The sequence below is a fragment of the Rhinopithecus roxellana genome, chromosome 1 (genome assembly GCF_007565055.1).
Source record: "Rhinopithecus roxellana isolate Shanxi Qingling chromosome 1, ASM756505v1, whole genome shotgun sequence".
NCBI classification, from domain to species: Eukaryota; Metazoa; Chordata; class Mammalia; order Primates; family Cercopithecidae; genus Rhinopithecus; species Rhinopithecus roxellana.
The window spans coordinates 125385845-125402655 of NC_044549.1; the positions used below are offsets into that span (position 1 = coordinate 125385845).

The following is a 16811-nucleotide window of genomic DNA, read 5'->3' on the forward strand; positions in this document are numbered from 1 at the left end:
TATCCGTGGTTTTCCTTTCTGCAGTTAAGAGGAGACTACTAGAGGCTGGGCGAGTGGCTCACACCTGCAATCTCAGCGCTTTGGGAGGCTGAGGCAGATGGATCATCTGAGGTCAGGAGTTTGAGACCAGCCTGGCTAACATAGTGAAACCCCATCTCTATTAAAAACACAAAAATTAGCTGGGCATGATGACACGTCCCTGTAATCCCACCTACTCAGGAGGCTGAGGCAGGAGAATCGCTTGAACCGGAGGCAGAAGTTGCAGTGAGCTCACACCACTGCACTTGAACCTGGGTGACAAAGTGTAAGACTCCATCTCAAAAAAAAGGGGGGGGGGGACTACTCTCTACCTGGGTCTACCTAAGAGGCAAAGTTATGAGGTCCAATAACGGAAGATATATTTGAATAAAAAACTGGGAAATTTAAGTTTATATGATTACACAGGGGTCCTAATTAGCTTTTTTTTTTTTTAATAAGATTGCCTAATTGTTGGTAAACAATAAAATACAGGGAGTCAGTCTTGATGCAAGGTGAGGCCAGAGCTTGAATGGGCCTGACCAGCCTCGCACTGCACAAGCACCAGTCTAGAGCCAGGACTGAAGCTACAAGATGACTGACTAGGACTCTGGGGGCATTAGTTCCCTCCAACAAATGGTAGTCTCAGGTTTCAAGGGCTGTGGTCACCTGCTTCCTCATGACGCCCCTAGACATAGTGGAAGTTCCATTTCCAGTCTCAGTGCCTGCTGGTGGTCAGTGAGCTGACACCTTCCTCCAGACTTCAGAGCCTCTCTTTTGCCAAGCTGCCCTCCTCTCTCCAATCCTGTACTACAATGGTGTCCTGGAGCCTCTGTACCTATGACCAAATGGTCCCCGCTGTGCCAGCTGGTTTTAAGACCCTACCAGCTTCACTGGCACCATGGATGCCTCTGTGAAGATTTTGAGGCACAAGGGCACTAGGACCTGTGGAGTAGCCTCCCAGCCACGCTGGTGATGGCTATGCCAGCTACCACCAACTACTTCACTGCCTACAACCAACTTGAGGCCTTCCTGTGTGGCTGAACCCTTACCTCTACATACCCTGGTAGCTGGTGTGCTGGCCCACCTGGGCACTATCACTGCCATTATCAGTGCCCTGGAGCTTATGCAGACAAAGGCAGGTTCAGCATATGTTATACTATGTGCTGATACCTGTAGTTTGAGCTCCGGTGGCTTAGAGTGGTTGGTGCTCACTGTGGCTGTGCCGGGACCCCACTATCCTTTGAGATGTACCCTTCTCAGCCCTGTACTGGTTCAACTAGGAGCGAGTGAAGAGCTGGCTGAATGGGCTCACGCCAAAGGACCTCCATGGTCCCATGACAACCATGAGTGTCAGCTTTGCAGCTGGCAGCATCATGAGGATGGTGGCTACAGTGCTGACTCTAACCTTTGTCGTGGTGAAGACTCAACACCAGGCCACACTGGGAGTGATGGAAGCTATGGGAGTGATACCCCTGGATGTGGACTCTACCTGGGTGCTCAGAGGTAGATCTGTGCCAAGTCAGGCATCAGAGGGCTCTTTGCAGGCTTCCTCCCCTTGGATCATCAAGGCTATCCCCTCCTATGCTATCACGATCACCATTTATGAGTTCAGAAAAAGCTTCTTAAAGACACTCAATCAGGACCAGCATCTGGGCCATTCAAAGGGCAAGGAGGCAAGGACTCCCATCTCTCCAATGGATGGGGAAAGAGGGGAGGAGGGACTGAATCAAGTGCCTTTTCCTCGGCCCTGAGGGGAGGATCCTTGTTTCCCCTCCTGCTGGTCCATAGCCCCAGAGGCCCAGGGGTAGGCTGCCCTCTGGGCAGCCCAGACCTTCCTCAGACATGGTTTCTTCCTGCTGCCTCCATTGTGGGGATCATCAATTTCCCACCCTCCAAGTTCAAGACCAAATCTGCTATCTGCCCCTCCCCTGTGTTTCCCTCTGTGCTTGCTGCAGCTGGGCCTGCCCCAAGGAGCCAAGAAATCCTGGGGCCTGGTCTAGTCTCCCCCCTCCTTTGTTAATTCCCTAAGTCTAAATACAATTAACCTCAATAAATAAATAAATAAAAGAATAAAATATGATGGTGGCTCTTGTCCTAAAATATTTTCTTAGAAGATCTAGGTAAACATTTTTCCTGCCACTCCTACTTTTCTCCCCACTTTACAAGTAGGATAATTGCAAAATTACTAGACTTCAACTACTGACCCCTCCTGTCAGACATGAATTGAGATTATTTAAATTATGTTAGTAAGTACAATATCCTTCTATTTGCATGGCTCCCACAACGTCACAGTCATCCTGTATTAGGGGAAATTTAAATCACTGTAAACCCTTAACACAAATCTCACCAAACTAAACTCCTGCCTATATACACACACTACGTAAGACACACGAATACATCCGCAAATTTTCTGAAATAATTTTTAACAGCTCTACCTTTAAAAAAATATTAATCTCGGCCGGGCGCGGTGGCTCAAGCCTGTAATCCCAGCACTTTGGGAGGCCGAGACGGGCGGATCACGAGGTCAGGAGATCGAGACCATCCTGGCTAATATGGTGAAACCCCGTCTCTACTAAAAAATACAAAAAACTAGCCGGGCGACGAGGCGGGCGCCTGTAGTCCCAGCTACTCGGGAGGCTGAGACAGGAAAATGGCGTGAACCCGGGAGGCGGAGCTTGCAGTGAGCTGAGAGCCGGCCACTGCACTCCAGCCTGAGCGGCAGAGCAAGACTCCGTCTCAAAAAAAAAAAATATTAATCTCATTAATCTGTTTAGGGACAGGCCGGGTGTGGTGGCTTGTGCCTATAATCCTAGCACTTTGGAAGGCCTAGGTGGGCAGACTGCTTGAGCTCAGGAGTTCAAGCTCACCAGCCTAGGCAACATGGTGAACCCGGTCTCTAATTAAAATAAACAAAAAAACTAGCTGGGCATGATGGTATGCACCTGTAGTCCCAGCTACTCGGGAGGCTGAGGTGGAAGGATGGCTTGAGCCCAGGAGGCGGAGGTTGCAGTGAGCCAAGATTCCATCATGCTGCACTCCAGCCTGGCAACATAGTGAGACCCTGTCTCAAAAAAAAATAAATACAGATTCAGGGACAGAAAAGCTTCATCTAAACCAATAGAAGAATTATAGTCTACATATTCTAGGGGTTTTTTTGTTCAATTGGTTTTTGTACAGATAGGGTCTGCTGTGTTGCCCAGGCTGGTCTCAAATTCTCTGCTCAAGCAATCCTCCCACCTGTGCCTCCAGTGCTGGGATTACAGGTGTGAGCCACTGTGCTGGCTATACCCTCGTTTTGATGATGGGTTTTTGCCTTTTTTGGGGGGGGGGGGGGCAGGAGGGGTGCCTTTTCAAGTTTCACTTTTAAGACATCCCTTCATGGCCAGCCTGGCTAACATAGTGAGACACCATCTCTAAAAAAAATTTGAAAAATTAGCCAGGCATGGTGGTGTGCCTGTAATCTCAACTAAATGGGGGGCTGAAGTGGGATCACTTGAGCCCAGGAGTTTGAGGCTGCGGGGAACTGTGATTGCGCCACTGCATTACAGTTTGGGCAACAGAACAAGAAAAAAAGAAAACAGTCCCTTCACAGCCAGGTGTAGTGGCTCATGCCTGTAGTCCCAGCACTTTGGGAAGCTGAGGTGGGAGGATGGCTTAAGGCCAGGAGTTCGAACCAGCCTGGGCAACACAGCAAGACCCTGTCCCTAAAAATAATAATAATTCTGGGTGTGGTGGCATGTACCTGTGGTCCTAGCTATTCAGGAGGCTGAGGTAAGAGGACAGCTTGAGCCCATGAGGTCAAGGCTGCAATGAGCTATGAATGCACCACTGCACTCCAGCCTGGGCAACAAAGCAAGACTCTGTCCCCGGGGGGTAAGGGGAAATCCCTTCACTATATGGGAAAATGAGGGATGTGTATTTGGCACTAACTCTTGCCTCACTAAATCTGTCCCCAGACTCTTCTTAGCAATGAGCAAATAAAGCTTTGGGATTTAAGCTCCTTGCAATCCATCAATTAATTAGTCTGGACAGCAGCCCTAGGTCAGTGTCAGATCCCCTTAGAGCAGATGATAAGCATACGTTGCAGTAAAATGACTTTGTCCACAGTCCTGATGTAACTAGATTGAAGACTCTACCCACCTATTTTTTTAAATCTAGAAAATATCCCTCCTGTCCTCTTTTACATAATAGAGGAACTGGCTTTTGAAAAGTAATTTTAAGCCAGGCCTGTAATCCCAGCACTTTGGGAGGTGGAGGTGGGCGGATCACCTGAGGTCAGGAGTTCGAGACCAGCCTGACCAACATGGAGAAACCTCGTCTCTACTAAAAATATAAAATTAGCCAGGCGTGGTGGCACAAGCCTATAATCCCAGCTACTAGGGAGGCTGAGGCAGGAGAATTATTTGAATCTGGGTGGCGGAGGTTGCAATGAGCACACTGCACTCCACAATGGGCGACAAGTGCGAAACCCTGTCTCAAAAAAAAAAAAAATTAAAAAAAAGAAAAAACTGTGACAAATAAAAATATATATACACACAGTCCCCTTGATAAACCTCATTTTTATCCCTGCAAAATAATAGTTAAATTTCACAGCATTTTACAAGAGATTACCATGTGAAATGAAATCAACAAGTTCTAAAAGGTCATTATGTGACCTGCCTGGTGGCATCTCCTATCTGAGAAATAAAGTTATTATTTCAGGGAAGCAGGGAGAAGTCTTCAGATTTTAAGGGATATTAATAGAAAATATTTTCCAATGACCTAATTTTTAAATTGAACCTAATAATCTAACAAGAAATTCATTAGACTCTTCAAATTCTCATTTCCCTAAAACGTCTTTTCCAGAAAGGGACTTTTGTTTTTTGTTTTTTTAGACGGAGTCTCGCTCTGTCACCAGGCTGGAGTGCAGTGGCGCGATAGTGACTCACTGCATCCTCCACCTCCTGGGTTCAAGTGACTCTCCTGCCTCAGCCTCCCAAGTAACTTAGGACTACAGGTGCGCACCACCACGCCCAGATAATTTTTGTACTTTTAGTAGAGACAGGGTTTCACCATGTTGGCCAGGATGGTCTCAATCTCTTGACCTCATGATCTGCCCACCTCAGTCTCCCAAAGTGCTGAGATTACAGGCGTGAGCCACCACGCCCAGCCATTTTGTTTTGTTTGTTTTTGAAACAAAGTCTTGCTCTGTTGCCCAGGCTGGAGTGCAGCAGCGTGATCAGGGCTCACCGCAACCTGGAACTTCTGAGTTCAAGCCATCCTCCCACCTCAGCCTCCTGAGTAACTGGGACTACAGGTGCACGTCACTATTCCCAGGTAATTTTTCATCTTAGAGATAGGGTCTCACCGTGCTTCCCAGGCTGATCTCAAACTCCTGACCTCAAGTGATCCTCCTGCCTGGAGCCTCCCAAAGTACTGGGATTACAAGTGAGAGCCACCATGCCTGGCTAGAACGTCATTCTATGTCTTCGTTACTACTGATGTCAGCTCTGGTTTGTCAGGCAAAATACCCACTCTGACCAGAAGGCCACTTCCCAAGAAAGGAAAAGTTGAGATAAAGTCTGGCCAATATGAAAATGAACAGATAAAGAATGAAGTGATGTTAGCAGAGACAACCTCCACCTACCAACCAACTCCCACACCTCCATGTGCCAATAGACCTGCAGCTGGTCAAGTTACTTGACATGTCCCAACAAATGTGTAACAAAGCAACAAAGCCATTGACTAAAACTGAGAAATACTATCCCCAACCTAATTGGCAAAATGACCATCACTGACTGAAGGCTAGAAAGCTCACTCCTAATTGCCCAATGTCACTTATAACCTGAATAGGACAAAAGCTAAGCCAAGTTGTTCTTTACAAATGAAGATCCATAGTACTCTTTCAACTCCAATGCTGCTACTCCACTTTCGGCTCTTCTATCCAGGAAAATAGCTAAAGGAACTATTCTTTACACTTTTGTGTATGCTCGACATTTTTCATAATAAAATGTTTTAATTTACTCCCTGTAAGTGATGGGTCTAGCAGAACAAAATGATTAGTTTTTATATCCAAAGGAAAGATTAAATGCTTAAAAAAAAGAAGCAGTAGCACACATGGGATGACTCTAAGGCCATGTGTAAAGATATATGCTGATGGTGCTTTAAGAAGGATGGTCTAAGTTTGAGTGTCTTAAATCATGGTGTGGGGAAGAAGACTTAAAAGAATGCATTCAGTCAAATTCTGCATCTTTGTTCCAAACATCCTACAATCATGGAACTGAAATGCCTCACTGTCCCAGAAACATCTTTTCTTCATTAATCTGGTTTATAAACTTGGTTGTAAAAAGCAAATTCACTAAAGAATTCATCTAGGCCGGGCGCGGTGGCTCAAGCCTGTAATCCCAGCACTTTGGGAGGCCGAGACGGGCGGATCACGAGGTCAGGAGATCGAGACCATCCTGGCTAACACTGTGAAACCCCGTCTCTACTAAAAAATACAAAAAACTAGCCGGGCGAGGTGGCAGGCGCCTGTAGTCCCAGCTACTTGGGAGGCTGAGGCAGGAGAATGGCGTGAACCCGGGAGGCGGAGCTTGCAGTGAGCTGAGATCCGGCCACTGCACTCCAGCCCGGGCGACAGAGTGAGACTCCGTCTCAAAAAAAAAAAAAAAAAGAATTCATCTAATAATAATAGAAAAAAAAAATTTCTGGACGAATTTGTGCAGGTATACAATTTAATTTTTCATTTAATTTTTATTTAAAATTAAATTTTCATTTAATTTCCCATTAATTAAATGAATTAAATAAAATTCATTTAATTAAAATTAAATGAAATTTTAATTTCATTTAAAATCCCATGCAAGGACACAGTAGTTAATAAATACTTAAGAAATACTTCTCCGGCCGGGCGCGGTGGCTCCAGCCTGTAATCCCAGCACTTTGGGAGGCCGAGACGGGCGGATCACAAGGTCAGGAGATCGAGACCATCCTGGCTAATACGGTGAAACCCCGTCTCTTCTAAAGAATACAAAAAACTAGCCGGGCGGGCGCCTGTAGTCCCAGCTACTTGGGAGGCGGAAGCAGGAGAATGGCGTGAACCTGGGAGGCGGAGCTTGCAGTGAGCTGTGATCCGGCCACCGCACTCCAGCCTGGGCGACAGAGCCAGACTCCCTCTCAAAAAAAAAGAAATACTTCTCAATTGCATACAATTCTTATGTCTAAAACAAGTTTCTCACAATCTGGATTTTATAAATCCAGTTATTAGTATCTCAAACTTTAAATAATCAAAAGTCAATGGCAGCAGCCCAAGATTATGGCTTTCCCAAGGCATCAACTCACCCACCCACTCACCCCAAAGGGACTTGTCGGTATGCCTCTGTTGAGTCCCCTTCAAGAGACCCAAATTTAAATTTGAGAATGTGTAGCCCTCCAGTTCCCAACCTTCATTCCATCTTTTTTTTTTTTTTTTTTTTTAAGGCTGGCAATGATCTGTACTATAATAGCTATATTAGAGAATACCTAATTCTCTTAGAGGAAAAAAAAATTGCACAACAATCTCAACACAAATGAAGCTGAGAGGACTGTCCAAGGATGAAAGCAAGGTACTCCTAGGTTAGTAGTTTTTCAAACCTATGGATGACATTTGGAAAGAAATATATGCATAGGCCGGGCGCGGTGGCTCAAGCCTGTAATCCCAGCACTTTGGGAGGCCGAGACGGGTGGATCAGGAGGTCAGGAGATCGAGACCATCCTGGCTAACACGGTGAAACCCCGTCTCTACTAAAAAAATACAAAAAATCTAGCCGGCCGAAGTGGCGGGCGCCTGTAGTCCCAGCTTCTCCGGAGGCTGAGGCAGGAGAATGGTGTAAACCCGGGAGGCAGAGCTTGCAGTGAGCTGAGATCTGGCCACTGCACTCCAGCCCGGGCGACAGAGCGAGACTCCGTCTCAAAAAAAAAAAAAAAAAAAAAGAAATATATGCATAAGGCTTCAAAAACCCTGAACACCAGAGACCTAATTAGCACTTTCATTTTAAGGACATGGGCTTTCCCTTATCCTTTTCTATACCCAACCTTAATGGGGTTCAATTAAGGCAACAATGAAAGGTTACAGAAGTCTACAAAAAGGTCCCATTACAGCATTTAAACAGGGTTCGATTTTTTTAAATCGAATAGTTTACACCTTTTTTTGTTGTTGTTTTGGGTTTTTTTTGTTTGTTTTCTTTTCTGAGCCTGTCGCCCAGGGTGGAGTGCAATGGAGTGATCTCGGCTCACTGGAACCTCTGCCTCCCAGATTCAAGCGATTCTCCTGCCTCAGCCTCCCGAGTAGCTGGAATTGCAGGCGCCCACCACCATGCCCAGCTAATTTTTGTATTTTTAGTAGAGACAGAGTTTCGCTATGTTGGCCAGGCTGGTCTCAAACTCCTGACCTCAAGTGATACGCCCACCTAGGCCTCCCAAAAGTGCTGGGATTACAGACATGAGCCACTACGCCCAGCCCCATATTTCTTTATCTAAGAGAAAACTCCTCCACTGGCTGATTTCTACCCACTTATAAATGTAAACCAATAAACACATTTTTCACTCATCTATCAACCTGACATACTCTAAAACTCTAAGTCTAGGCCAACAGGTCATAAAGAAAATTACCCTAGAAACAGAAAAAGAATAAAATTAAGGGTTAATAATTTTCTTTTAACTTTTCTTATCAGTGTCTCAACAAAGTAATTCAGGCCAGGTTCACTGGCTCATGCCTGTAATCCCAGCACTTTGGGAGACCAAAGCGGGAGAACTGCTTGAAGCCAGGAGTTCAAGACAAGCCTGGGCAACATACTGAGAAACCCCATCCCTACAATTATTAGAGGCTGAGGAGGGAGGAGCACTTGAGCCCAAGGACTGGAAGCTGCATTGAGCCTTGATTGCAACACTGCATGCCAGCCTGGGTGACAGAGTGAGATTTAAAAAAAAAAAAAGGAAATTTCAAGCCCTGGCTTTTAATAGAGAAGTATATTAATGCTTTTCAAAGGTAATTCTCTATCCATTTCACTCTTTTAAAAGTTTAGATTGCATGTTTAAAACCATACCCTATAATCATAGGAAGGGAAGGAAATTTTTCCAGTGGGGGTGGGGACTCAAATCTTTAGCTGACTCATATTTGCAATATCATTCACATTACATTCTTAAATTCTACAAGTTTTGTTTATTAGTTCACTACGAATTACAACTGGGTAGATATGTTTGTGGTTACTAATGTGCCCAATTTACCACTGACAAAGTCAAATTTAGCTAAACACCCATTCAATAAATACAACAAATGAAGTTTGGTTTTGCTTTAAGGTAGACATCTGTGGCCTGGGTACGGTGGCTCACTCCTGTAATCCCAGCACTTTGGGAGGCCAAGGTGGGTAGATCAACTGAGGTCAGGAGTTCAAGACCAGCCTGACCAACATGGTGAAAGTCCATCTCTACTAAAAACACAAAATTAGGCAGGCGTGGTGGCACACGCCTATAATCCTAGCTCTCAGGAGGCTGAAGTAGGAGAACCGCTTGAACCCGGGAGGCGGATGTTGCGCCACAGCACTCCAGCCTGGGAGACAGGAGTAAAACTCCCTCTCAAAAAAAAAAAAAGGTAGACATTTGTGGCCTGGAACTGTAAGACTTAATCCAACCTCCTATCAAGTTTTTATCCTGGGCATTATAGTCCTAAATTTGTCTTTAAAAGTAGTTACAAGTGAGTTCAGGGTTTCTTTTTAGGGCGATGAAAATGTTCTACAATTGATTGTGGTGATGGTTGTACAACTCTGTGAAAATATCAAAAACCACTGAATTGCACATCATAAATGGGTAAACTCTACGGTCTATTTCAATAAAAGGTTTTTTTTTTTAAGTAGCTACAAGTTGTTCCCTTGTTCAAGGATGTTTCCACTGATAAGCCTCTTCTCCAAACGTTGAAGGCTTAAAGTAGCCAAAGATAACCACAAGTAGGGAAAGATTTCATGACACCAAAGAAATAGGGAAAACCCAGAGAGGGTTAGGCCTAAGTTAATCAAACTCCAAAATGATACGCTGGAAAGGGAATAAATGAGCTCCATACCATTAACACTTCTACCATACAAAGTGTGTAAGTTCCTCCCTCTTCTTTAGGAGTGGAACCAATAGGCTCACTCAATAAAAGCTGCTGACTGTGGCCAGGCACGGTGGCTCACGCCTGTAATCCCAGCACTTTGGGAGGCCAAGGCGGGTGGATCACGAGGTCAGGAGATCAGGACCATCCTGGCTAACACGGTGAAACCCCGTCTCTACTAAAAATACAAAAAATGAGCCGGGCATAGTGGCGGGCGCCATAGTCCCAGCTCCTAGGGAGGCTGAGGCAGGAGAATGGCGTGAACCCAGGAGGTGGAGCTTGCAGTGAGCCGAGATCGGGCCACTGCACTCCAGCTTGCGCCACAGATCAAGACTCCATCCCCCCCCCAAAAAAAAAAAAAAAGGATGCTGACTGTATTAAAACATTTAAGGGCAGTTTTACACTTGGCTATAAAGATGAAGGAATCAAACTAGTAACCACAAGGAGTTAAAGCTGAAACAAATTTTGTCTCTTGTGCCCTTAGGTTTGATTTAAACCTTCTCTGGACACAAAGAAGAAATTTGTGGAATCTAGGCCTGGCACAGTGACTCACACCTGTAATCCCAGCACTTTGGGAGACCGAGGCGGGTGGATCACCTGAGGTCAGGAGTTCAAGACCAGCCTGACTAACATGGAGAAACCCTGTCTCTACTAAACATACAAAACTAGCCGGGCGTGGTGGCGCATGCCTATAATCCCAGCTACTCAAGAAGGCTGAGGCAAGAGAATCACTTGAACCCAGGAGGGAAAAGTTACAGTGAGCCGAGATCGCACCATTGCACTCCAGGCCTGGGCAACAAGAGCAAAACTCCGTCTCAAAAAAACGAAAAAGAAAAAGAAAAGAAACTTGTGGAATCTATCTATGGCCAAATGTGAGACATCTGAAAGCAAGAAAATAAGTTATTAAAGCCCTAACTATATTCCTATCAAAATTTGGGAGACAAAAAAGTATTTACTGAACAGCCAACTATATTTCTGCCTAATAGTTACACCCTTAAAATTATTCATCTCCAAATACCACAAAGTGATATGGAAAAATATCATTTGTCCTTAAACAGACATCTAAGTACAGTATCAAGGAGGAAATTAAAATTTGCATTTTAAAGGTGACAAAACCAGAAACCAGATTAATTGTAAATTTAAGGTCTTGGCCCAGAAAACAAACCTGGTTATCCTACGTAGTTGATATAATTTGAAACAAAGGTTTCTGTTCAAACTTCAAACTCAGAATTGAAGTATAATCTTCTTGACTTAATTACGTTTTCTCACATTTATCTTACTATATTTTCAAATTTCTGAGAACCCCTAAGCTGCCATATACAAAATAATATAAGCACTCCAAGTTTTCAGAAGCCAAGCAGTTTTGGGAGTCTCACTGAGAAAGCAGCTATAAACTGAAGCTACATTAAGTACCATTGGTAAAGATACAAAGGTAAGAACAAAAGGAGACAGAAATGTTTTATACTTCTCCTTACCTTCTAACAAGTAAAATACCAATAGTCCCAGTTCCCCTTCTAATATAACCATTTGTGTTCCAAAAACTCAGTGAACAAAAAATCATCCAGAAATACAAACATTACATATATGACCATGGAAAATATTTCACACCTCTTGAAGGGTTTTTTTGTTGCTACATATCAACTATATGAAACCACTTGTTCACAGCTTTCCTAAAAACAAAACAGTTTCTAAAACAAAGACTGTTTACATCTCTTAAGAAGCCTTTGTTCCAACAAGACCCCTCTTCAAGAGCTACAACTTCTGGAAAGATTTCCCTTTTTGTGGTTATATCAACAACAAATACTCTCAAACTCTTTCCATTTGGCATAGGAGTTTGTTAAACAAAGGAGGAAGCAAACCCCCTCCACACAAAGGAGGTCTCCAAAACAGCACTGGTTGTATTTGTAGATTATTGGTGCCTCTTTAACCCCTTTCCTCAGGCTGTACTATGTAGTACTCTCAATACAAAATGGTGGCCATCATGTCTGTCTGACATTCAGAGGGGGGAAAAGGCAATTCGATCACACATTTTGCAAAGATTACCATTAATATTCTAGCCAAGATGAGGAAATGGGTAGCCAAGCCTAACCAGAGCAACACTATCTTTTCAGGAAAAGGGCCCTCTAAAAGGCAAAGAAAAAGAAAGCAAGATAAAGGATTTACCCCAGCCCTGGTATACCACAATACCAACATGGAGGACACCTCCCAGGAACCTGACTCCCCACATTTTGGTTACTAACAACTTAGTCAAGTTACCCAATTTCTGAATAAAATCCCATTAATGCAAATGTGCGATATTCATATTCACCCCTTCTAGCATGTGACATAAAGCCACATTACTACAGTGTGAAACATGACCTATTATTCAAGAATTAAAACCTTGGCTCTAACCAGCCCTGTTATAACTTCTGCAGGCCTCTTTGCACCAAGAGAAACGTACTTCCCTTAAGCAGCGAGAATCAACCTTGCCCACTTCGCTGTAAGAAATGGATCTATTTTCAAACATTTCCCTCATATTCGCTGGCCAGTTATTTTCTTAAACATATAGTTCATCTCCCTTTTCAAACTTGCTTAAGAAAAACTAAAGTAGGTGTCCATGTTTTAATTTGGGGCGGGGAAGAGTTAGGATAAGAAGCCTTATTTTCAGGGATCTCCCTGAAAACAACTTTCCAAAAAACATAATGATTACAAACAGAATCCCTACAACTCAAAACGGCATTACAAAGAGCAAGCTTAAGGGAGAAAGGGGTGGGAAGGGGTCTTCCTCCACTTAGGAGTGGGGGTGGGGGGAGAGAGTGGGGAGAAGATTCTTAAACAGTAGGAAAGGCAGTTAAACCCCCTTCCCAACGGTCCCAGCCCGTCTAACCGCCGCTTAGGCCAACTCGGACTCAGACCCTCCCGAAAGGTGGGCAAAAACCAGGGGTGTAGGAGCGCACCCAGTTCCGGCCACGGGGAGAGGAGTTGGCCGGGCTCTCCTCAGCGAACGTTGGAGCCGTTGGGGATGGTTTCAGCAACACCCACCCCTCACTCACTGCCCCCAGGCCCGAGACGCTGTAGACAGGGCTGGAAGGGCTGCAAGGGCTGCGGTGGGTGACTGCCTTTCAGCGCCCAGAGGCTGAGGGCCGGGGGAAAAGAGCACGAAATCTTCGGAGGTCTCTTCGTCTGACATTCCCCTACAAACACGGCCTCGCCCCGACCCCATCCCCAACAGCACAGCCCAGGCCTCCCCGGGGAGCCGAGCGGCTGAGCCAGAAAAGGCCGGGTGTGTGAGCCTTCGGGAGCGCGGGCGGGCATGGGGCCCAGCACCGCCTGTCCTGCCCCCGCCGCCCCAAAAGTGTCCCCCCAGACACTAACGCCCCCCACAACACATCCGCTCCGGGGCCGGACCTGCGGCTCCTCCCCGCCCCCAGCCAGCGCTGGCCGCCCCCTTCTTGACCCCGGCCCGGGGGACACCTGGAGGCCGGGGGACCAGGCGGTGGAGGGGTGCCCTGGTCTGGAGGGTGGGGCGCCCAGGTGAGGGCCGCTCCGGGCCGACGCCGCCACCACACAAAGGACCAGGGGCTCCCGCCGCCATATTGAAAACTTTCCTCCTCGCACGACAACTCGCAAGTCCCCCACCCCCACCCCACCCCATCACACACCCCCGCACCCCGGGAGCGGAGGCGAGGACCAGCCTGCTGAGCCTCGCCGGGCCCACAGTCCTCCCTCCAGCCCGCGCCTCCGCCGGGCTCCGTGAGGAAACTCCCCCGCGACCACCCCCGGCTCCTACCATCACTCCATCCGGAACCGAACCCGAACCTCTGGACCCGGCCGTCCGAAACCCGCGGCGACCCGGCCCTCCCGTGGCACCGCCGAAGTCCCCGGTTCTCCCACGCTCCTCATCTCCCACTCTGGAGAAGCCCCCATCTTCCTCCCCCACCCTCCACTCCAACCTTCTAGGCAGCCTCAAACTTGACGAGGCCGGTGGGGCGACAGGCTCCCCGCGCCCCGCGCCTCGGGCCTCCCCGGACCCGCGCGTCCCCGCTCCCTCCCCCAGCCACGAGCTGGATCCGGGGTGCTGGCGTGACTCACCGGCGGCGGCCGCACCTTACAGATCCCAGTCTGCTCGGCTATGGGCCGGATCTTGTGGATGAAAGCGAAGGGGTCCGCGAACTCTTCCCAGCTGGGCTCGAAGACCGGGCACTCGGGGGGAGGCAGGAACTCGCCCAGCGGGCCCGGGCCCCCGAGGGGCAGCGCCGGGCGCGGGCCCGGGTGCAGCGCGGTGGCCGGCTCCATCACCGCAGGCTGGGCAAAGGCGAGGCGAGGGTGGGCTCCGGAACCGAGGCTGCGAGCTCCACCGGTCCGAGACCCGTGCAGACGAAGCCCGGGCGACAGCAAGTCCGACTTGTACGGGCAACGGCAGCACCTTGGGCTTTTTCAGCCTCCGACGACGACGTCTCGCCGCAAGCCCACGCCGTGCGCCTCCGCCGCCACGGCGAGGAAAAAGAGTCCCACCCCACCCCCACCCACCCACCCTCCGCGCATGGCTCCCCGCCCCGCCCCCGAATTAGGAGGGGCAGCGCCTTCCGCTGTGGATGGAGTTTATCCTTAGGGTTTCAGTTGAGCCAACTTTTATTGACCATTTACTATGTATCAGAGTTCCTGCCCTGAAGAAGTTAAGTCTGGTAGAAAGGATCAGTCCCATAAGCCAATCATTCAATCATGTCAGTACACAGTGGTAGGTGCAGTAAAACCCAGTAGGGGGTTTTGGAAAGAGTATTGGAAATGGAGAAGGATTTTCCAGTAGAGATAACAGCTTGAACATACAAACAGCATGTTCGTGAGAAGGCAATAGTAGTAATAATAATAATAACGTAACACTTTTGGTCACTTTCATATCCTAGGCACTGTTCTAATTGCATTGCATGATTAATCACACAACCCTATGAGATAGGTACTCTTATTTCCACTTTACAATAAGGAAAGTGAGGCATAGGTACATTAAGCAATTTGCCAAAATTCACATGGCTAATAAATGATGGAGATTATTGGGAGGTGGAGATGTTGCAGGGAAAATAAATATCAACAATCCATAGATTGATGGTCAGACTTGAGAGGGGCAAAAGACTCTTGAAATAATCCAGACAAAAAATGATAGGACTTAATTTAAGGCAGTGGTACTGATGATTATGAGGAAGGGATGTAAAAGTAGGAAATAAAATTAGGACATAGTGACAGATTGGGGGGGACGATGAGGTATTAAGATTCAGGTGTCTGGCGTATCTGCCTGAGTAGATGCTAGCCCGTTGGCATTGGTGGGACGTTCACCCCAATTATATACACAAGGCGAGTTATTCAAGGGAAGAAGGTGCTGTGCTCATTTCTGGACATTTTTGAATTTGAGGTGTCTCTGGTACAAACAGGTAGAGATACCCAACGGGGTATCCTTCAACGGACTGAAGGGCATAAATCAGAAGGGGCGAGATCAGAATTGGAGATATAAATCTGGGAGTTATGTGCATATGGGTGATAGCCGCTATTTAATGCTACTGTGTGTAAGGCACTGTTTTAAACTCTCTGCATGTGTTAGCTCACTGAGTCTTCGCAACCACCATATTGAGTAGGTATGATATTATCTTCATTTTGCAGAGCAGGCAACGGAGGCAAAGAGAGGTTAACGAACTTTAAGAGATAGGAACACTTAAGGCGCCTTTTTTTTTCCTTTTGGCGGGGGCGGGGGACGGGGGACGGGGGTGGGTGGGTGGGTGGTGTCCAGCAGCCTCAGAAAAAAGGAGAAAGCTCAAAAATTAGAACGTCAACATTGAAATGACCTCTTTCATCCAAAAAGGAGCCAAACGTATGCAAGGACTGTTTGTCAAGACCTTAGTTCTGCTTTCAGATTCACCTAGTGGAAGGAAATCTCTTATGCTTAAGAAGTCTTCAATTAAAAGAGGGGATGGTCGTGGGGGGAGAGGACAACCGCCTTCCCTTCAACAAATTGTTCCCAGAGGTACCTGACCCCGGAAAGAGCTCGCAGTGGTCCTGGGAGAATGTAGTCCTTTCTTAGATCTCTAGGGCTTTGGGACCTGGAGCCTCTTCCTGCTCCCTACTGCAATGGAGAATCAAGCCCAGGGGACAGCTAGCACACTATTAGAAGAATTATCCGTGCAAGATAGATATGAGATGTGGCAAGTTATGATAGAATCTAGGTAGTGGGTATAGAGGAATTTGATGCAAATTTCTTTTAACATTACTGAATATTTGATAATACTAAACAAGAAGTTGGGTAGAAAATGGCTCTTTGGTGCGCATTCTGTGCCTCTGAGGGTCTTGATGAAGATTATGTCTTGTTATGTGCCCTCTCGGGAGAGCGTTGACTATTTTAACTCTTAACGTTTGCATACTACAAGCCAGGTAGGCATAACTTTGAGACAAATTCTAGACATGAGTTATGACTATTATTTAACTGAGATCGACAGCAAGAACAAGCCTAAGAAAATATTTCCCAATTCTCAGCTGCGTCCTACGATTCCCTCTCGCTCCCAACTCTCAAGGTCTCCTAGTCCCGCTTCCTCCATTTCCGGTAGTGACCCTAAGTGATGAGATTCTATTGCTCCCAGATCGGGCCGCAGCTGTTTGGCTCCCAACGGACCCGGTGTGACGTTAAGGGAGGGGGCGGTTGCCGGCGTCTTGAGAGGAACCTAGGGACCGACAG

The 16811-nt window shown here is 46.9% G+C and overlaps 1 protein-coding gene across 1 annotated transcript in view; it reads right to left on the reverse strand.

The window, feature by feature from the left end:
* Positions 1-15557, reverse strand: part of KDM5B (lysine demethylase 5B) — an 84143-nt gene extending 68586 nt beyond the window's left edge. The window contains exon 1 of the mRNA XM_030930342.1: positions 14189-15557. Within this exon, the coding sequence (XP_030786202.1) occupies positions 14189-14392 (204 nt within the window). The 5' untranslated portion in view covers positions 14393-15557. The remainder of the gene's footprint in view (positions 1-14188) is intronic.
* Between the last annotated feature and the right edge of the window lie 1254 nt (positions 15558-16811).